Here is a 22,097-nt window from a genome sequence, read left to right as displayed (position 1 = left end):
GCCGACCTAGCAAACCACTGGTGCCACCCATAGGATGCCATTTTCTGAGAGGGCGCCGACCTAGCAAACCACTGGTGCCACCCATAGGATGCCATTTTCTGAGAGGGCGCTGACCTAGCAAACCACTGGTGCCACTCAACCCCTGCACTCCCCATCTCCCAGCAAGGAGCATATACAGCGCCTATACCAAGACAAAGTGAAATTAATGGTGAAAATTCACTGGGGGGGGAGGGCATAGGGGGGTACTGGTGAAGCCTTAACATGAGGGGGAGGAGAATCCTGTGTTTTCCAGGCATGTAGTCGGCTTCCCTAGATCAGCACCGATTAATTTCTGGCTACAGACCTGCTTTTCTGAGCAAACTAGTGTCTCTAAGCTGCCTACAGAGTGTGTCTATGTGTCCTGTGATGAACTAACATAAAGTCTCTGACATGTACTGTACTGGAAAAATGCTCCCCCCTTGGCTCTGTACTACATAAAAATCGGATGGAACTTAATTCTCTAAACGGGTTCTCTAATCAGGTTCCTAGTTGAAATTACTTTGTGCTTGGGGCCAGAGAATGGCTCGGCGGGTTAAGCCTCTGTGCCTGTGATTGGTAGGTTGCTCAGCGGAATAGCCCCATGTTTGTGGGCCCTTGAGTAAGGCCCTTAACCCCTGCAGGGGTGCTGCGTACTGGCTGATCCTGTGCTGTGACCCCCCAAGCTTGTTCTGACCTGCATGTGTGTCTCATGGCGAGTAAGATGGAGTTTTGCAGTGAGCCTGTACTTCTGTGAATAGAAAGTAAAGGATCATTTGTAATTCTTGTAACTTTTTAACACTGGCATCCCATGCTGTGTGACCTCGAGCCCTATGCTGTGTATAGTTAGCAGAAGAAAGTCAATGATGGGCACCAGTTCTCCTATTCAGGTGGCCAGAAGTTTAAGTATCTGATACCTGGATCTCAGGCACCACTGGTAAGTGGACGGTCACTGCAGGTGGTCTCATTATCACAATCAGGCGATGTCTTATTCCAACCGGTCTTTATGATGCTCATAGCAGACAGTCATGAACCTCTGTAACCCCAGGACAAAATGTGTACGAAAATGTGAGAAATCACGTCTGGTATCGGTTCAAGGTGGGACATGGCATTTGACTTCTGAATTTGTGTGTCAGTAAGCATGGTTCTGAATGAAAAAAATACTGCATTATAGTCATAATATTCAACAAAATATATGCTGCTCATAGGCTCCTATAGGCCTTTTTAACCTTCCCCAATTGACTGTGGCCCCGTCCCAGTTCTCCTCATCTGGAGTCGCCATTGCCTCAGAGTTCTACAAATCTACAACTGATTTATGAGAACGCAAAGGGAGATAACACATCGCATGCTAAACATTATGGTGGTAAAGGTTTCATAAGATATTAGTTACATTGTTGCTGAATGTTCTGAAACCATTCCTTTTAAAAAGAATGCAGCTAAAATGCAGCGTACATTTTACAGATTTAGCTAGCTGTTTAATATGAAGAATAGCTTTGGTGTGCATACAGCTACACATTCACTAAGTGTATTAAGGGAGGCCAGTGCTCATTACAGCTTAACATTTCTGTCCCTAGATTTTTTTCCTACTGCTAGATTGCATAAGGTCTGTGTTCTTGGGCAGTACTATCTGTCTGATTGAATGTTCAGTGTGGTTAATTAATTTCTCTAGGAAGTGAAGTGATCTTCAAATGGGAATTAATATTTGGAACTTCATGTTGCTAATTCATTTCCAAATTTAATTATCTCGGAGAAGGAATGCTGCATTGGTAAGTGGACTTTTTAATTATCAGTTTGAATGCATCTGAAAATGTTGACGCCTAGGGGTTGAGTTAATTAAAATCTGAATTATTTTAACATTAATTAGCTTCCATCTTTGTTTTGCTTCACCATATGGGCATGTCCTATAGTCAAATTGAGTTAATTAAGCTAATTAACCTAATAATTGTAATCACTGCAGACAATATGAGTGGATAGAAAATGACTACAAGTTTATGACCAAGTATTTGATATTCATTGGTATGAAGGGGTAATTATTTCTTATTGCTGGTGGTAAGCACTGAAGAGCAATTTCGGGATATTAAAACTAAAGCTCAATTACAGTTCTTTATGTAAAAATAAAAGATGTGTGTGTGTGTGTCTGTGTGTGTGTGTGCATTTACATTTTTTTCTCAAAATTAAAGTTGCAGTGAAATGCAGTGGATTAATTGCCCAAGCATCCTGTAAGGCAGTGAGATGTGGGGTGTCAGAGTTTCTGTACATCTGAGAAGGAACAGCTGTGATCGTCCTGTGACAGTGGCAGCATCACTGCAGCCCAGCTGGCCGGTATTCATGCTTAGGCCAAGCAGTGTAATCTAATAATGCAGGGGAAACATGCAAGTGATTTCCACCATTTGTAAGCTTTCAGTGAAATACCCCAATTTGGTCATTTATTTTTTTATGTGATAACTTGGTACTTGCAATTAAATTGACTGATTACTTTGTCCTAAACTGTTCAAGTAATGATTCATACAGTTGTATGTAAGGGTTCTGGCATCCTGTTCAACATAGGTAACACTTTACTTGATGGGGCACAAATATTTAGTAATAACTCAATCACTACTGAAGTTCAAATCATGAACAAATATAGTTGTTACTTCAGATAAAATCTGCATCACAATTCATTAATGATAAACAAATATGAGACAAATGTTTAACTTGTGTTATTCATGACTTGTTCCTTCTGTAGTTCACAAAAGTTTACAGAATAATTGTCAAATTGTCAAACTGACCTTAATTAAAAAGTCAATTATCAAGTCCTCAAACTCCTTCTGAAAGGCTTTTTAGTGGTTTTTACTTAACTAAAGAAGTTAATGTTTTGGAATGTGTTTATGTATCACATTAAGAATTGGACAGATCTGCTGTATACTCATTATTTGATTCATCAAACTGACATGTTTTGCTATCCTGGTGTGAGTTGATTAGCTAAGAGAACCTTAGAGGTGGCTGTGAATCTCCAGCAGTGAATGGAGGATTCCAGTGGGTTCCAGCTGTCATCTAGAATGATTTTTGTTAAGACAACTGTTAGCAGGGAGTTCTTTTGCAGGGAAACATGCACACCAGCTTAAAAACAATCACTTTTGATATAAGGAGAGCTTTGGGGCTGAACAATTCCAAAATGCACTGCAAAACCTTTGTAAATTTGTTTCACTACTCTTTCAAACAGCTACTGCTTGAGAGCAGGTTACAGGGCTATTGAAAAATGAGGAAAGTCTGAACTCACACCCAGAGCACAAGAAACAGGACTGATAGCATTATTCTGCATCATTATCTTGATCCGAACCATGAAAACCAGTTCCAGTTTTGTGTGTTTAAATCTCCCCCGAAAGCAGGCCAAAATCAGCTCAGCAAGAAATGGCTTAATAGATTAGGTGACAGGAGGGAATGGGAGCCAGCAGCCAGAAAAGAGCAAGAGGACCATCTGCTGAAAGGCCATCTCCTTTCAACGGGGCCATCTCGCTTCAACCCCCCCCAAGGAATCCAGGCACCATGCCACCAAGCTAATTCCATCACCCTGCCACGAACTGCTAATTAACGTAATACATTTCTTTATTAATTACTTTGTTTGGCAGAATAGTTTGACCCTTGTGTTGCTTAGAACACAGTACATTGCTGAACATCTTTCTACAGTTCTGTTATTGTCTGTTAATTTAGGTTTAATTTTTAGATAAAGTGTATTTGTATAGAATTTTCAGCAGTTTATCTTGTTAACAATTAAATTATTACTAATACTCGATTGCTTTCTGGACACTGCATGCAAATGCAGACCACTGATATTTATATATAACTAAATATTACATTTAAGTTGTATAAAAATGCAGTCATATCTAAGCAAAATAATATCATCATTGAAACCATGACATTTTGGTATCTTTGGTACATGAAGGTATCTATAATACACTATAGATACCTTCATAATGCATTATAATGGTCAGTATAAAACAATGCTTTGTATTGCATTATGATGGTATTTATACTGCATTATAGATGAGAGCTTCATAGAGCATTCATAATGCATTTTAATGACTGCTTTAAGTAAAGTATTACCAAATCGCTTTCACATGTTAAACTGTAAGGTAAAAGAATATTCGCTAATCATGACACATTTATCCATCCTCCAATTGATTACCCTGAGTTGGGATCACGGCAGGGACCCAGATGCCATCCCAGGCAGCCCAGGGCACAGTAGTGGGACGGTAGTGTATCTTAGGTCACAGTCGCATATATACTCACAAAAAATCCAAAGGGTTCTGGTATTTTTAGGATCATTGTATCCCCAAACCTCTCTGAAATCCCCTGAAATCTCTTGAATACCGTGCACAAAATTTACCCAAATGTTCAATTTTCAGGGACTTTATTAATCAAGTGATCATGCATTATGTAAAAACACAGACAGACAAACAATATGTCATTTTTTAATTAAAAGCCTGGAGTAATCTAACTTCACAATGTAGTCATGCTTTGCATAACAATGGGATAAGTTCAGAGAAATGCGCCGTTAGGTGATCATGCGTCATTGTGCCAACATCATAAAGTGTACATAAACAAACCTAGATGGTATAGCCCTACTACACACCTAGGTTACATGATACAGCCAAAATAGTAATAGCATAGTAAATCCTTGAACTAGTCACATAGTTTATTAACATTATCAAGTATTATGACCTGCTATACTTTTATAAGACTGGCAGGCCGGGGGGTTTGTTTAGACGAGCATCACCACAGACAAGTGAGTAAGGTGTTGCACTATGACATTGCAACTGCTACTACGTCACTAGGCAATAGGAATTTTTCAGCTCCATTATAATCTTACGGGACCACCGTCATATACGCGGTCCCTCATTGACTGAAACGTCGTTATGTGGCGCATGGCTGTGTTACAAAGCATTTGCTGATGTTTCTCTGGAACATTGTAGAATGCAGTTTACACATAATTCTGTATAAGTTTTGAAATGTTTTATTTGGGCCATGTAAACCAGTCATGGGAATACATAATACGAATAGACCCAGTACAGGGCGTAGACCCAGTAAGTATGTTCACCAATCACTAAAAACCGCATCCCATCAACCATTATAAGAATCCACACCCTACCTGCCTATCTGAAACAGCTCCTCAATCCTGCCCCTGCTGACATGTAACACACTGCAAGCGTTACATTTTCATAATGAAGCACAAAAAATAAGTATCATAAGAAACAGGCATAAAAAATCAATATCAATTGTACAATGAAGAAAAACGTAAATGACTGGCAGAAATATACAGAACATTTGGTAACACTTTACATTGAGTGCACCTTCATAATGCATTCATTATGCATTCATAGAACATTCAGTGCGCCTTCATAATGCATTCATAGAACATTCATAAGCAGCATGCAAGTACACCTTAACATCCTAACATCCCATAACAGCTTTAATATACATTAATAACAAACATTACATGATTATATAATTATAATGTTTGTTATTATTATATAATGTTTATTATTAATGTATATTACAGCTGTTAGGATGTTAAGGTATACATACATGATGTTTTTTAATGTTTTATGAATACTTAATGAATACATTGTGAAGGTGCACTGAACATTTTATGAATGCAATATAAAAGCATTATGAAGGTGCAGTTAATGTAAAGCGTTACCGAACATTTAAACCGTACTGCTGTAAGCTGTAATGCACATTTCCCACCCAGAAATTGCACATTACTGGAGGCCTCCACATTTTAATGAAGGCCCATGGAGCTTGCACATCAACCCTGACCTATGCAGCTTTACAGGAAATGCAGGTACAAACTCCAGAAAGTAATACATCATGTGAAAATTGGGACAAAAATCACCATCACTCTTGTCCCACTGTAACTGGATTCTGGACTTTTTCACTTGCAGATCCCAGAATGTGTGTGATCCCCAGAACAGGCACCCCCCCTGCCGTTCTCCCTGTTTACATGTGACAGTGTAGCCAGACACAACTTGAATTTCATCATCAAGCTTGCTGATGACACAACAATATTAGGCTTGATCACCAACAACTAGACTCAGAGGTTAGGTTCCTGGTAGAGAGAAGAGCTCACCCTTAGTGTCAGCAAAACCATGTAGACCATTGACTTCTGAAAGCAGGGTGCTCCCATTTACATCTGTGGAGATGCCGTGGACCTTTTAAAAGCGCCTGAGAATTACCATCACAGCCATTACATGGACACAAAACAAGAAGGTGCAGCTGACGCCTCAAAAGGTCTGGTATCCATCTTCATGCTTCTTCCTCTCTGAACAATAGGCCATAATTAGAAGAAGACCCAGAAAAGTCAGGGTGGCTCCAACAGCTGTTGGTTAAGTTGTTGCCAGTGGAGTTCCTCAACTTCTACAGAGGCACCATGGAATCCATCAAATCATGCTGTGGAAAGTGCTCAGGCAGATGGGTAGCAGAGCACTGCAGAGGGTGCTGAAGACTGCTCATATCATCATCAGGACACATCTGCCTTCCCTTCAGGACATGTTCACCACACGCTGACTCAGAAATGAAGGCGACATCATCGAAGGACACCAGTCACCTGGCAAAGAAACTATTCCAAGAATCTACAGAATGCACAGAAATTCTGTTCGGAAATAGCTCCAGTCGGTAAGCCATAAGGTTACTCAACATCCGCTAATTGTAACAGCACAATGGCATGATAAATAGCATTTGCATTACCACCAATCTCATCTGTCATTTGTTTACTGTGATACCATTTTTGTTATTGTTCAGTATTTTTATTGTTATTGCTTGTGTTAATTGTGGTGTATTGCCACTACTGTCTTATTTATTGTCATTCCTCATTATTAACCGACACAGATAAGCATCACATTGTACATACATGCGTATATGACAATTAACTATAACAGAAGTAGTCTTTCAATATTATCATAACCTCCAAAGTTTTATACTGTAATGTTACTAAACTTTGGAGACTACATAAAAAGCACCACAATATGCAGCACCCAGTTCCAATTGTAGGAAAGTTGCTTGAAGGAATCTTATGTAGAAAAAAAGTGTCATACCTAGAGCAGAATACACAAATTGGTTCCCCTTTAAAACACCCTGATCATACTCCCCTTTGTAAGAACATGTTTGTGATTTATGTTATTATATACTGGTTTATTGCATATTGAATTTGTTAATGATGGATTTACATTTACAGAATGTAACAAAAGCAGACATAAAATATTGATTAAAAAGTCAAAGGGAAATATACATTTCCACAATGCTGAAATGATTACACTTTGTAAATTAAAACATTGACCCATTTACAATTTAAAAGCACCCATATAAAAGTCACATCAAGCTCAGCTATTGGGTGAAATACTGGGTCATTGTATCAAGGCAGTATCAGCAGGACCATGGCAGGGTAATCAGAGCTCTGTGTACATAATCAGCTATTAAAAATCACTTTGAAAAACTTAAACCCTGCAAAGGCCTATAATTAAAGGCCTGTGATTTGTCTGCTCCAGATAGTCATGTTACAGTACAAATGACAATGTATCATAGATGCTTGGAGTGATGTCATGTTAGAAAACCAATGTTTACACAGGAGAATGTCCGAATTTATACTTCACAAAAGTGCTTTTTTTCAGCATTTATGAGCAAAACAGTACAGTTCTTCTAAGAAACATGATATTTTACAAATATTTAATCCTTTGTTAATTAAATACATCATACCAGTTTATGTGCCATTAAAGGATGGGTGAAATTCTCAACACTGAATATTGAGTGTTTGTGAGATTGTGAATTAATGGGGTCAAAGCTACATTTTCAGGAGAGGGGTGTAGTTACATCAGGCAAAAACATAATTACACATATTTTACAGTTCCACTGTAAGTGCATGTGGACAGTTATTTGTCCTATTTTGTAATCTGAAAATTCAACCAAACAAATGTGCAACACTTACAATATAGAAAGATACATGAGTAGACTTGAAGGCTTAGATGAAACAGCTGGAACACTAAGGACTAAGTCTGAAGATCCGATCACACATAATCTGGTTCATCATTTTCTTCTTAGAACCATTAATGTGAACCAGTTGATCCTAGCTCATTCACTTGCTCTCTCTATCTTTTTCCTGAAACTCAAACTAGTTTTGATTGGTCCACTTGTAGGGAGTCCTTGGTTTCTCAGCTCAGCCACATGTACCCAGCGTCAACCCACAGAAGGACAGGGGTGTAGGAAAGGCGACGAGGCTTCAGTGTTGGGGTTTGTGAAATATCAGGTGCTGATAAACAGAGTAACATAAAGGCACACATCCTTCAAGTTGTCTTCCTTTCTAGCAGACCTGCAAGAAACAGAAATGGCGGGAAGAGTGTTCAAATGTTTCATCAACACGAGGCATCAAAAAACTAAAAACCTCTTTGGGATTCGTCAACAGGACCACGGCTAAAATCACAGCATGTCAATTATTTAACCCTTTCGGTCACAATGTCCATACTCATGGAGGGTTCACTTAAGGCTATTTTAGCTAAATGTAAGATGTTTCAATTCACTGAGTTGATTGAAAAGCATAGTTGAGGACAGGCAAGCGTCACCTGTGATCGAGGACAGGCGAGTCCCACCTGTGATCGAGGACAGGCGAGCCTCACCTGTGATCGAGGACAGGCGAGCCTCACCTGTGATCGAGGACAGGCGAGCCTCACCTGTGATCTAGGACAGGCATGTCTCACCTGTGATCGAGGACAGGCGAGTCTCACCTGTGATCGAGGACAGGCGAGTCTCACCTGTGATCGAGGACAGGCAAGTGTCACCTGTGCTCCCAAGAGAAGGAGCCAGGTCAATACCAGAATGGTGTAAGAAAACACCATCCAAGATGTTCTGTCGCCAAGAGATGTTGTCATGGTTTACGATGATGGAAAATGGATGAACTAACTATGCTTAGAAACACAATGTAAACCTTCAATTGCAGTTTTTAACCCCTTTTGTACCTCTTTGATATATGGTGAACAGTTTAATAAAACTGAAAGGTATGAAAAATTAAAATGCCTGTAATTCTGTCTGAAATTAGCAGTAACAGAAACCATAAAAAAAAAAACCTGGATTTTTAAAAAATAATTAATGCATGAAAAGATTTAATGACTGCATCGTCTACTGACAAGTACTTGTCACGCCCTGCTCCGTCCGCTCCTGATGTGTGCCACGCCCCCTCATTATCCACGTGTGCTTTCCCGATCGTGCCCAGCTGTTCCTTGTTATGTCGGCTTGTCTTCTGCATTTAGTCCGCGTCTGAGTCAGTCTTCCCCAGATCTGTCATTGATGTTTGTTGATGTGCTTTCCCCGGTCCTGTCTCCTGGAATAAACCCCGTTTGCCTGCATTTTCGGCTTGCTTTGCCTGCTTCCCGGCTCGCTCGCTCGCTCGCTCTCCAGTCGCTCACCTGGTCACAACAGAATGACAGATCTCCACAACGCACCTCCGCAGGTCGATGATCAACGCGTCGACCTGCTCCACGAGGTGCTCTACTGGCTCCACCAGCCGGAGGTCCGGGAGGACTCCGGACTGCTGGTGTTAGCCAGCACGAGCGGGACCCTCCTCCAGGAGGTCACGCCGCTCACAGCAGCGCCTGTCATGGCGGAGGTTCGGGAGAACCTCCGGCGGCTCGTCGAGGGGGTAACAGAGAAGCGGCTCCAGCCGCTCACGCTCCCTGCAACAACCGCGGTTGCTGACGCCGCAAGGCCCGCGGCCCCACCTGCTGAAGCTGCCGCCGATCCGCCCGCGGCAACGCTCGCCCTCTCCGAGGTTACCCCGCCTCCATCGTCATGCCCCAGCCGCAAGAAGAAAAAGAAGCGGAAGGGGAAAGGAGAAGCAGCCGCCCCGACGCTCTTATTGGGGGCTTGCTCCTTACTCCCCGCCTGGGAGCTACCCAGGGAGCATGACAGCTCACCGCCCGCCTGGGATGACATCGCCTCTGCCCGCCTTGCCAGCTTCCCCGCGGAGAAGCCACCTCCGCTGGAGGCGTATTTTTACCGGCCGGAGCGTCTGGGGCAAGGCGGCATACGCGCTGTTAGGGACGCTATCCTTCGGGTCCCTAGATCCCTTAAAGGGACGCCGCATACGCGCTCAGCACCCCTCCTACCTGCTCCGGACCAGTCCGATCCGGACCTGCCTGCTGCCGCCGCCGCTCTGCCCGCGGCAACGTCCGCTGCTGCTGCCGATCTGCCCGCGGCAACGCCCGCTGCCGATCTGCCCGCGGCAACGCCCGCTGCTGCTGCCGCCGCCGATCTGCCCGCGGCTGCGCTGTCTGCTGCCGCCGCCGCCGATCTGCCTGCAGTACCGCCTGTCCAGCCTGTCCAGACTGTCCTGCCTGTCCTGCCTGACCCGCCTGCTGCAGCTGCCACCACTCTGGCTGCGGCGCCCGCCGCGGTGGCCCCTGCTGGCCGCGTGCTGGCGGCGCCTGCTGCGGCGCCCCCTGCTGGCCTAAAGACTGCAGCGCCTGACGTGGTGCCCCCTGCTGGCCGCGTGATGGCGGCGCCCCCTGCTGGCCAAGTGACTGCAGCGCCCGCCGAGGCGCCCCCTGCTGGTCACATGCCCGCAGTGCTTGCGGCCCCGCCTGCGGCTCTGGCGGCCTCGCCTGCGGCCACGCCCGCGGCTCTGGCTGCTCTGTCTGGGGCCACGCCTGCAGCTCTAGTTGCCGCTCAGCCCAAGGTGCCTGCCGGGGCGCCCTCTGCTGGACTCACGCCCCAGGTGTCTGCTGAAGCGCCCCCTGCGGCTGCTAGCCGTCCGTTCGAGGACACCGCTACGTCCGCAGCGCCCCCTGCTGCTGAGGGCCACTCACCAGAAGAGGCCGCTCTGCCCGTCCAGCCCGGCTCTTCCGTCCTGCCCGTCCAGCCCGGCTCTTCCGTCCTGCCCGTCCAGCCCGACTCGTCCGTCCTGCCCGTTCAGCTCGGCTCTTCTGTCAGCACGCCAGCCACGCCCTCGGCTCTGGCCGCGCTGCCTGCCGTCGCCGCTCTGTCCGCGGCACCGCCTGCTGCCGTCGCCGCTCTGTCCGCGGCACCGCCTGCTGCCGTCGCCGCTCTGTCCGCGGCACCGCCTGCTGCCGCTGCCGCTCTGCTCGCGGCAATTCCTGCGGCTGCCACAGCACCGCTGGTCCAGCCTGACCCACTCATCCTGCCTGCAGTCCCTGCAGCTACTGAGGCGGCCCCCACTGGCCCAGTGACTGAGGCGCCCCCTGCTGGCCGCACGCCCGAGGTGCCCGCAGAGGCGCCCCCTGCTGGCCGCACGCCCGAGGTGCCCGCAGGGGCGCCCCCTGCTGGCCGCACGCCCGAGGTGCCCGCAGAGGCGCCCCCTGCTGGCCGCACGCCCGAGGTGCCCGCAGAAGCGCCCCCTGCTGGCCGCACGCCCGAGGTGCCCGCAGAGGCGCCCCCTGCTGGCCGCATGCCCAAGCCAGTCTCGCCTGACCTGCCCGTCCAGTCCGGCCAGCCCTGCTCGCCGGTCCTGCCCGTCTTGCCTGTCCTGCCCGGCCAGCCCTGCTCGCCGGAACTGCCCGTCTTGCCTGTCCTGCCGGCACCTGAACTGCCGGTCCTGCCGGCTCTCGACCTGCCTGTCTCGCCTGTCCTGCCGGCTCTCGATCTGCCTGTCTCGTCCGTCCTGCCGGCTCTCGACCTGCCTGTCTCGTCAGTCCTGCCGGCTCCTGACCTGCCCGTCTCGCCTGTCCTGTCCGGCCAGCCCTGCTCGCCGGTCCTGCCCGTCTCGCCTGTCCGGTCCGGCCAGCCCTGCTCGCCGGTCCTGCCCGTCTCGCCTGTCCTGTCCGGCCAGCCCTGCTCGCCGGCCCAGCCCTGCTCACCTGTCCTGTCGGCCCAGCCCTGCTCGCCTGTCCGGTCGGCCCAGCCCTGCTCGCCTGTCCGGTCGGCCCAGCCCTGCTCGCCTGTCCGGTCGGCCCAGCCCTGCTCGCCTGTCCGGTCGGCCCAGCCCTGCTCGCCTGTCCGGTCGGCCCAGCCCTGCTCGCCTGTCCAGGCCGCCGCTCTGCCCGCGGCCCCGCCTGAGGCTAGCTCTCCAGTCCTGTCCGCGGCTCTGGCTGCCCCGCCTGCGGCCACACCCGCGGCGCCGATTGCCCCGCCTGTTGCCTCCTTAGAGGCCCTGACTCCCACGCCCTTGCCTCAGCGAGGCCGACACCCCCCAGGACCCCGCCTGTCCGTTTCCCGTGGGGGACGGGGACACAGGCGTCGGGTCCGGGTCCCGCCCGCCCTGCCCCCTGGCTTGCCCGTGCGGCCCCTGGCCGTGGCTCGGTGGCTGCCTGCGGGTCCTGCGGCTCCGGCTCGGCTGTCGCCTCCGGGTCCCCCTCCGGTGCCTCGTCGCCCGCCTGCGGTCCCTCCGTCGGCGCCTCGTCGGCCGCCTCCGGGCCCCCCCGCTTCGGCTGGGCGTCGGACGGCGCCTTCCCTGGCTCCGGCTGCGCCTCCGCCTGTTGCGGCTTCCCCCTTCTGCTTGCCTGCGCCGGGGTTCCCTCCTGCTCCCTCCTCGTTTCCTTTGTCGGTCCCTCCGTCTGTCTCCTTGTCCCCTGTGTGGTCCCCTCCTGCTCCGGCCTCCCTTCCGCCTGCGGCCCCTGCGGCTGCCTTCCCTCGCCCGCCTGGGTTCCCTTGGGCTCCCCTGCTTCCTCCTCCCTTTCCTTCCGTCCCGCCTGTTTCTGCTCCTCGTCCCTCTGTGTCTCCTCCGTTCCCTTCTGGTCCCTTTGTCCCGCCTGTCTTTGCTCCTCGTCCCTCGGTGTCTCCTGTGTTCACTCCTCGCCCTGTTGTTCCTCCGTTTTCTGTCCCCTCTGTGTCTCCTGTCTCTGTCTGCCTGTCCGCGTTTCCTGTTCTTTGTCGGGTCCTGTCTTTCGTTTCTTCCTTGTTCTTGTTCTGTGTTTCGGTCTTGTTCCCTGTTCTTCGTTGATGGTTTTTGGTTTTGTCTTTCAGGTCCTGTTCCCCGGTCTCGTCTCGTCCGTCGCCTCCTCTCTGGCGCGCCCGGAGTGCGCGCCTTTGGGGGGGGGTTCTGTCACGCCCTGCTCCGTCCGCTCCTGATGTGTGCCACGCCCCCTCATTATCCACGTGTGCTTTCCCGATCGTGCCCAGCTGTTCCTTGTTATGTCGGCTTGTCTTCTGCATTTAGTCCGCGTCTGAGTCAGTCTTCCCCAGATCTGTCATTGATGTTTGTTGATGTGCTTTCCCCGGTCCTGTCTCCTGGAATAAACCCCGTTTGCCTGCATTTTCGGCTTGCTTTGCCTGCTTCCCGGCTCGCTCGCTCGCTCGCTCTCCAGTCGCTCACCTGGTCACAACAGTACTTGATTTTTAGTTTGCGTGAGGCTCTGTTCTTCCAATTAATAAAAGAGGTGAAGTCGGCTGAATATTACATTCACGCTTTCAGGCAAATTAAAATGATAGAGGCAGGGAGGTTTACCTCCCTTGGGTTAAAGCACAATTTCAGCAACGCAATCTGCCTGAACAAAGATGTCACAGAGCAACTGAAGCAACCACTTAACGAATGAACATCAGATGCCATGTGTCGTGGACACAGACTGTACTACTTATATTAACTGTACTACAAAATATTAACCAACAAACAATTTATATCCAGATTATTGCAATGACTCTGTTCTCTAACATGGCATATAATTTTCACTGAACTCATGAAAGTATAGGATTGCCTAGTATGTCATTACATTTACTGTCCCAAACCAGATAGCCTACTTGTTGCATAAGAGGATTATTTGGAATTCTAGTCAGTTAATACAGTAACTTCCTATCTTAACATATTACCTTATGAAATGACAGTCAAATGTGAGTATAAATGATACTCATGTGTATTACACCCTCTCCTCATTTAGTAACTACTTCAGTTAGTAAGCTATGGAAATACAATTGCAATAAAAACATATATATTTCCAACCAATGCAGGCAATTATGTCCAAATTTCATGCACCTGACAAAAACGCACACTGGAGTGAAAGCAATGTTGGCGTAATTGTACAATCATGATTTTGATTTAGTGACCCTTTCGCTTATTACTCACTTATTTACAAATCTGAATATAGTTTATTGCATACTCCCACACTATTACACTATTACAATCTACCAGACTTATAAATAATTCTAAGCATATTATTATATTGCATTAAACATTAAGTTAATATTCAATTTAAGCTAAAAGGTAGGAGGTTACAGAAGCAGAAATAATGTCCAGATATATATATGTACACAAGGCAAGAACAAAGCCAGGGTGGGAGACTTGCAAAAAGATCATTTCAAAAAAGACTATGAGTAAAACTCTCCTTTTCTGAATATCTTCATGTAGCTAAATTAATTGACGCAGAGAGGTTAATGGGATGAGGTGATGTCCTACCTTCTGGTCTGACAATAGTGGGTTCATCTGGAGTGAATTCAAATGGCCGTTGATAAAAGCCGTGGGTCTGTCATGCTCACAAAACAAGCTGCCGTTGATGTAGTGGAAGCGATCTCCGGGGAGCAGACGATTCCGGCAGGTGGAGCACGTGAAGCACTGCGGGGCAGAGAGATGCGTGACTCACCACGGGCCCCCGGGGAAGGCCCTCAGGGTCAAGCATGCGCAGGACGAATGCTTAACCACCAACGTTAATTAATGGGTAAACTCATGCAAATTAGTTAGAGAATTAGTTGAGAAGGCGATGGTTCACTGTCAGGGCTGTCACTAGGGCTGCTTTAGCCCCCCGCCCCCAAATAAATTAAACACTAATTAGTTTACATAGTGTGTTCTTGTTCATTTTCATTCAAATCAGACCCCCCTAGATAAGGCTGAGCCCCCATTTTCATCAATCTCTAGTGACGCTCCTGTTTACTGTTTTCCTACATCTCACAAGTAAAATAAGATCCTTTTAGATTTATGTACTACGTGAAATAGCTGAAAATTAACGCTCATTCCAATCATATGTGGGATTATTTTAGGCTGAATGTCTTCGGAGTGCTTTCTTTGTATGTATGGGAGGGAATGAGGTGGAAGGTACCTTCAGATGATATACACTGCCCTGTGCCCTCATGACCAGCTCACTGGCTGGGATAGTCTGGCCACAGGCACTGCAGGCTCCACTGCTGCCAAACAACCTAGTCAAGAGGGAAACAAATAGTATTATCACACTCTATTCACATTTATTTATTTAGCAGACATTCCTGTCCACACACCATCCCCGGATTTATTCACCACTGTACCACCAATGCTCCAGTTTCATGAGATTTAATAATCACTGTAAAGGCTGGAGGGCGGCATGGTGGCGCACTGGTGCCCCACACCTCTGGGACCACAGTTTGTTTCTTCACCATGACTCTGTGTGCATGGAGTTTGCATGTTCTCCCTACAGGGTTTCCTCCAGGCACTCTGATTTCCCCTCACAGTCCAAAAACATGCTAAGGTGAACTGGAGCTGCCAAATTGCCCATAGGAGTGAGTGAGCCCTGCAATGGATTGGCGCACCATCCTGGGTTGTTCCCTGCCTTGTGTCTATAGGCTCTGGAGCCCCTGCAACCCTGAACAGGACAAGTGGTTGGATGGATGGATGGATGGATATAAAGGCTGATCTGCAGAATTAACCAATACTGAGAAGTATACCTACTGTATCTCGTAGAAAAATGTCTTACCTGTTGATGGAAGAGTTCACCAAATGTTATTTACTTTTACTAATAAGAATACTCATCTGCTAAACTGCATACTGAATATGTTAGGAAAGCATCAGCATATCAAAATAAAATAGGAATGAAGGAGCTCAGGAGTGAACGTGAATGAACACAAGTAACTGGAAGAGAAGAGGATTTGTTTGCACGTCTAAGGAGACAGATCACTTCTGCTTTTAGGACAGAATTAAGAACACAGCCACAGCTCTTTCTGTTAGAAACACTCCTCAATCCATGTTGAAAGATAACGGGAAGGAGCTAACCTTTTCGATCACGGTGTCAACACTTCAGATTCGTCTCAGCTGATCACTTTCAACCCAAACTGCTGTATCCCTCCTGATAATGAAATGCTGCAGCTTCCCACTGGAGTCCACAATTTAGATTACTTCATCTCTGCTACCGACAAACTAAATGAAATTTTGATTCAGGCAGAAAGTAATTTACCGGGATCTGGACCCATAGGTCATCAAATCTCATTGAGTGTTTGCATTTGAATTGCTTGACAGAAACAAGTGAATGGAATAAGATGAAAAATATAGTGTTCAGGTATTACAGGAATTATGAGGAAGATATGTCATTTCAGACAAGTAAAATGCTGCATTTCATTGAACAATGATGTAAATTCAACAGGGAGATGCTGGTTTTAATGATTCAGATATAAATCAAGTGATAATCATTTTGTTTTTGTTTGTTTCCATAATCCAACTTTGTTATGATTACACAGAAGATAGTAAACACCCCCCAGATTCTTACCAGTTATCCTCAAGCACTGGATTGATTATGTTTTGTAAAGAAGATCTGACACATTTAAACAGTACTTTCTCATTCCATTTTTTGAAAACGGAATGCATAAAAAAAAATGTTACGATGGTGAAAGCTTTAAACCTGACTTGTAAAATGAAACCTCAGAAAAAAAAATGCTACATCGAAAACCTACAGTGGGTGGACAAAATAATAGAAACAGTCAAAGAAGGCTATACTTTAGCTTTTACAAAACATGAATCATCAGACCAAATTACTTACTGACAATGGGGCCTATACCAACAAACAATGTAGGTTGAAGTCATCCATTCTCCAAATGTAAAAGGAAAAAGAATGAGACTCTATAAGGCAACACTTAGTCTCCTCCATTGCTCATTTCATCATAAACGATGCACCTGTTACACCTGCAATTTGGGTGCCAATTATTTGGCCTTTCTGGAACTATATTAGTTGCCTTATGTTTGAGCATTCATCAAGTGCTGACTCAAACCTGATGCACACTGGAAATTCACATTCAACCTAATTATGACTCACCTTCCTAGCTATGTTAATAATGTAATTTAGTTACTTCAAAATTATTAGTACTTTTTATGCAGTTTCTGTCACTTTGTCCACCCCCTGTGTAACATGTCATTTCCTTTACTAGCAATTTACACTTCATACATAATAACATATTATTTGAGAGTAATAGACCTATCTGGCACAAGAGGTTTTGTCAAGATTTTACTTATATATTTGCTGTATATTTAACTAAAAAGAGAAGTCAGTGCATCAGTATTACAAAACAAGCCATCCCTCCCTCCATCCCTCCATCCCACCATCCCTCCCACCATCCCTCCATCTCACCATCCCTCCCACCATCCCTCCATCTCACCATCCCACCATCCCTCCCTCCATCCCTCCATCTCACCATCCCTCCATCTCACCATCCCACCATCCATCCCTCCATCCCACCATCCCTCCATCTCACCATCCCTCCCACCATCCCTCCATCCCACCATCCCTCCCTCCATCCCACCATCCCTCCATCTCACCATCCCTCCCACCATCCCTCCATCCCACCATCCATCCCTCCATCCCACCATCCCACCCACCATCCCTCCCACCATCCATCCCTCCATCCCTCCCTCCATCCCACCATCCCTCCCACCATCCCTCCATCCCTCCCACCATCCCTCCATCCCACCATCCATCCCTCCATCCCACCATCCCACCCACCATCCCTCCATCTCACCATCCCTCCCACCATCCCACCATCCATCCATCCATCCCTCCCACCATCCATCCCTCCCACCATCCCTCCATCTCACCATCCCTCCCACCATCCCTCCCTCCATCCCACCATCCATCCCTCCCACCATCCCTCCATCTCACCATCCCTCCCACCATCCCTCCCTCCATCCCACCATCCCACCATCTCACCATCCATCCCTCCATCCCTCCCACCATCCCTCCATCTCACCATCCCTCCCTCCATCCCACCATCCCTCCCTCCATCCCACCATCCCTCCCACCATCTCACCATCCCTCCCTCCATCCCTCCGTCCATCCCACCATCCCTCCCTCCATCCCACCATACATCCATCCATTTGCTTATCCAGTAGAGTCAAGGGAACAAAATCAGTAATTTTTTGTAATTCAGCTGGACTTCTGAAATGAAAGTACAAGTACATTGGAATACTTCTACTTACATATCCCATCTTGCTTTCCTTTGACACACACACACACACACACACACACACACACACACAGGTTTGTAATTATATCTTTGTGGGGACTCTCCATTCGTTTCTATTGGGAAAACTCTAATCCCAACATGATGACCTTAACCCCTACCCAACCCTAACCTTAACCCTAAGTAACCAAACAAAATACAACATTTTTTGGCATTTCTACTTTTTTGATTGCATTCACAAATCTTTATGGGGATCTGAAAAATGGTCAGGTATTTACTGGTCCCCAAAATGTAATATAAACATAATCCACACACATCACACACAAACACACACACACGCCACACACACACACACACACACACACGCACACACACACACACACACACACACACATGCTTGGGCCCCCAGCCAAGCCCCCCATTCCTCCAGCACCCCTGGCCTTTACTGTCTTTTTCTTCTGTTGTCTACTCTGTGTGCACAATAGCACTAGTGCGTCTTATACAATATTCAGAATTTTTCAGCAACAAGTGACCAAAAATATATATGTTACACAACCACAATCTGCAGGTTCGATTTGTGGGAAATTGTCTTATCTAAAGTTTGTCATAGACAAGTGTTGTGAAGCCTTGTATAACTCATTAGAGTGTGATTTTAATTTCCTGATTACTTGCTACATTATTTACATTACACTGGCATTTTGATAATCTATTATAAAATTAATTTAACCCCAAATGGCAAATGGTGCTTGCAATAACCCCCTCTCTCAAAAGCCAATTTTGTTAATTGAATGTTTTATTTGCAGGGTAATTCTCATTCATTCCAAGCATGCCACTCCAAGCAAATCTAAACCATAAACCCAATCTCATTAGATAAAACCAATCAGGACAAAAAATAAAGGCCTGCTAATTAAAGGTTTTAATTATATGGACTCAGTGCCAGCCAGCCACTTTTAGCAAACTTTGGACTGTTGTTTTAGGTCCATTCAACCATTTACCATCCTCTCAATGGAAGCAAAAAGGAGAATCCTGTCACCATCTGTGCAATTTTAATTACATTGTAGGGTGCACCCATAATTTTGATGAGAACAAAGAGGATATATTTACAGGTAAAATTTGAACACCAATGAAATACATTTATATATTTAGCAGAGAAAATTTCCCAAAATGACACACGGCTCAAAAGGCACAGGGTCTGACCATGTCCATGGAGCAATTGGGGTTAAGGGCCTTCCTCAAGGGCCCAATGATGACATCACTCTGCTGAGCGTGGGATTCGAACCAGCAACCTGATTATGGGCAGAGATCCATAACCTGCAGAGTCTGAGTGAGAAGTGAGAGCCTCCCGTCAGCGTGGGTGTCCTTACCTGACATAGTCGTTCTTGCAGAGGATCATGCCGCTCTTGGTATAGCAGGAGGTGCCGATGTCTCCGAGCTGAGCCTGGCAGCAGGAGCACTTCAGGCAACGGCTGTGCCAGTAGCTGTCAATGGCGTAGAGCAGGAAACGGTCGGCGATCTTCACCCCGCAGCCTGCGCATCTCTTCCATGAGAAGCTCCCCGTCCCAGCATCAGGTGGCTGTGTACTGCTGCTTGGGTTAACCATGCTCTCTGAGGGCTGCAGAGATCCGAGGAAAGCCTGAACGTGATTTATACTGTAATCATAATAGACACTCCATTTGACCATTGATATTCATTTTCGAACAATATGACTTCCTGTGCTGGGTTGGTGGTTGGAATCTGGATAGATTTCTGGAAGGCATGACTTAAAGTGGAACTTAAAAACATGAATGAAACATGTATCAACAGGTTTCCCATTTTATAATACCAGTTTTTAATACTAGCTCATACATCACACAGTAGGTGGTTCAACTGCTCATGTCAAACCACAAAAAGCAAAATAAATAACTGTTAATGCATGCTGTGATTGATTGATCTGAAGTCTTCTGACACCAGACACCAGCCCTTTTTTTCTGGATTAATTTTTAATATTTAGAAGGTGAGCTTTCAGAGCGGTGACTTAACTCAGCAGGTGGAAATCGCCAAACCTCTTACATTTAAGTTCTGTTGTTATTTATTCTGCTTTGTATTATTCCATTAGCAGATATAATCCCACGGTTCACTAGCACTGTTAATTACGGAACAGATAAATACTGACTTTTGAGAATGAAAATTGTGTGACAGCAAACATATATGCAACATTTATAGCAAGTTACTAGAAAGACTTACTCTGAAAATAATGTTTAATATTTCTCATTCTTTTCTCAGGCAGATTTTATGGTGAACTAAGCCTTATTGTTCAGAGGTAATTAGATAAATGAGATTGTAGGACAACATTACACTGAGATACGAATTCAGAATGGCCATTAAATCAAGTACCAAAACAATACATCGACTGCATCTAAAATGAGATTAATCAAATAGCATGGTTTAAGCAAGTGCCTTTATGAATAAGACTGGGCCTTCATCAAGTTTCATTGCGGGCTTTTATCTTGAATGGCCTTAATCACGTAATTACATATCCAGGCAATTTAGACAGTGAGTCAGTGAAACCTAAAACGAATCAAGCCGGCTCTGGCAAAACAATGCCAATGTGGACAGTGACAGACATTTCTCTATTAAAGAAAAGCTAAAGTATGTGTAGTCTTTTTTTGTTTAAAACTTTTGCAAATTACTCTCTGCAGTTGTGTTAACACAATTAGGAAAAGCTTCTAACTAGAAATTATAACTACACCTCGGATATCCTGTGTTTTCCCTTTGCCTCCATCGCTGCTTTTCTACGGCAGATACGAATACATGGAAACGTGAGTTTTTAGCAACAAAATACATGTTTGTTTACACCGATCATTGTGCAAATTCGATTATATTCTGTTTATCCTATAGTACAGTTTACAATACTCAAGCATAAGGATAATTTACAAAACGGTCAATCAAATTGTTGTTTAAACTTACCGGTTAAATGGAGTTTCGTAGTATCACGTAAACCTTTGAACTGTTTCTGGGTGGGAATCGAAATTCTGCAGGTAAAATATGTCCCAAAAATCGGGCAGGATTCCGGATGATAATCAGATAGAGTCGGGGACAGTCCTCTAGTCACTGGGCTAGATTTCACGAAGCTCTGGTCTTTAGGATCAGTAGGCTACCTGGTATTGATAACTTGCAAATTTAAGTAGCGAAGGCAAATGGAGATATCAGATTGTATTTCCTATAGGGTGATCCTGTTTGAATTGTTACTTGAAGTGATAACGTGTCCTTGAAACGGAATCCATGCAAAAGAGATGAATTATTTGTTTGTGTGATTTTGCTTTGTTTGCATGTAGAAAAACGTGTCCTGTATCACGCTCTTCTAACTACCGACCTTCGCAAATGCTAGTGACAGAATAAAATCCCAAATATCCCATATAAGGTAGAAATACGTAATTATACTACAGCCAATCATGTCTCTCCTATTCAGTCGGAATAATCAAACCACCAATCAAATTATCGTAAAATAGTTCATACGCAGTAAAAGAATTAAACTACTGTCTAATACAACAATGCGTAGCTGGGCGTGCGTTGCATTATTCTATACAAAAATCAACCTACAAATAGAATTGCCGTAGCGCAAGAGCACAAAATATAGCGTGCCGTGGTGATTTCACAACCGTAACTTTCCTTGTGTGAAGTTTGCATGTTCTCGTGTTTCTTCCGACAGTTATCACACAGAATATGCGCATATGTGGCATGGAATATGGATGGTAATACCCATACAGGCATAATAAATTATAAATTTACTTTTTAATTTTGGCACCTTTCCAGTAAATATTGTAGGCTATTCTATATATTTAAACAAGCACAAGATCCTCCCGGAACAGATCTGCAGTCCGTTACAGAGAACAAAGTATATTACAGCTCAAAACATGTAACACTAAATGGCATTGTAGTGACTAGTAATCACCTCTTAAACTTTGTACTTTGAAATTTGTTTACTGTAAATTTATATATTAAAA

The 22,097-nt window shown here is 45.5% G+C and overlaps 1 protein-coding gene across 1 annotated transcript; it reads right to left on the bottom strand.

The window, feature by feature from the left end:
• Nucleotides 1–6,689: 6,689 nt before the first annotated feature.
• Nucleotides 6,690–21,484, bottom strand: LOC111854632 (LIM domain transcription factor LMO4-like). The gene is made up of 5 exons (XM_023832801.2): nucleotides 21,061–21,484; nucleotides 19,479–19,726; nucleotides 15,018–15,114; nucleotides 14,381–14,536; nucleotides 6,690–8,356 (listed from the first exon to the last, which is right to left on the bottom strand). Exons 2-5 carry the CDS (start codon nucleotides 19,712–19,714, stop codon nucleotides 8,348–8,350), a joined length of 498 nt encoding a protein of 165 aa, XP_023688569.1. The 5' UTR covers nucleotides 19,715–19,726; nucleotides 21,061–21,484; the 3' UTR covers nucleotides 6,690–8,347.
• Between the last annotated feature and the right edge of the window lie 613 nt (nucleotides 21,485–22,097).

Source organism: Paramormyrops kingsleyae, chromosome 1 (assembly GCF_048594095.1).
Source record: "Paramormyrops kingsleyae isolate MSU_618 chromosome 1, PKINGS_0.4, whole genome shotgun sequence".
NCBI classification, from domain to species: Eukaryota; Metazoa; Chordata; class Actinopteri; order Osteoglossiformes; family Mormyridae; genus Paramormyrops; species Paramormyrops kingsleyae.
The sequence above is the reverse complement of the archived record's forward strand: the minus strand, read 5'-3'. Positions and strand labels throughout refer to the sequence as shown.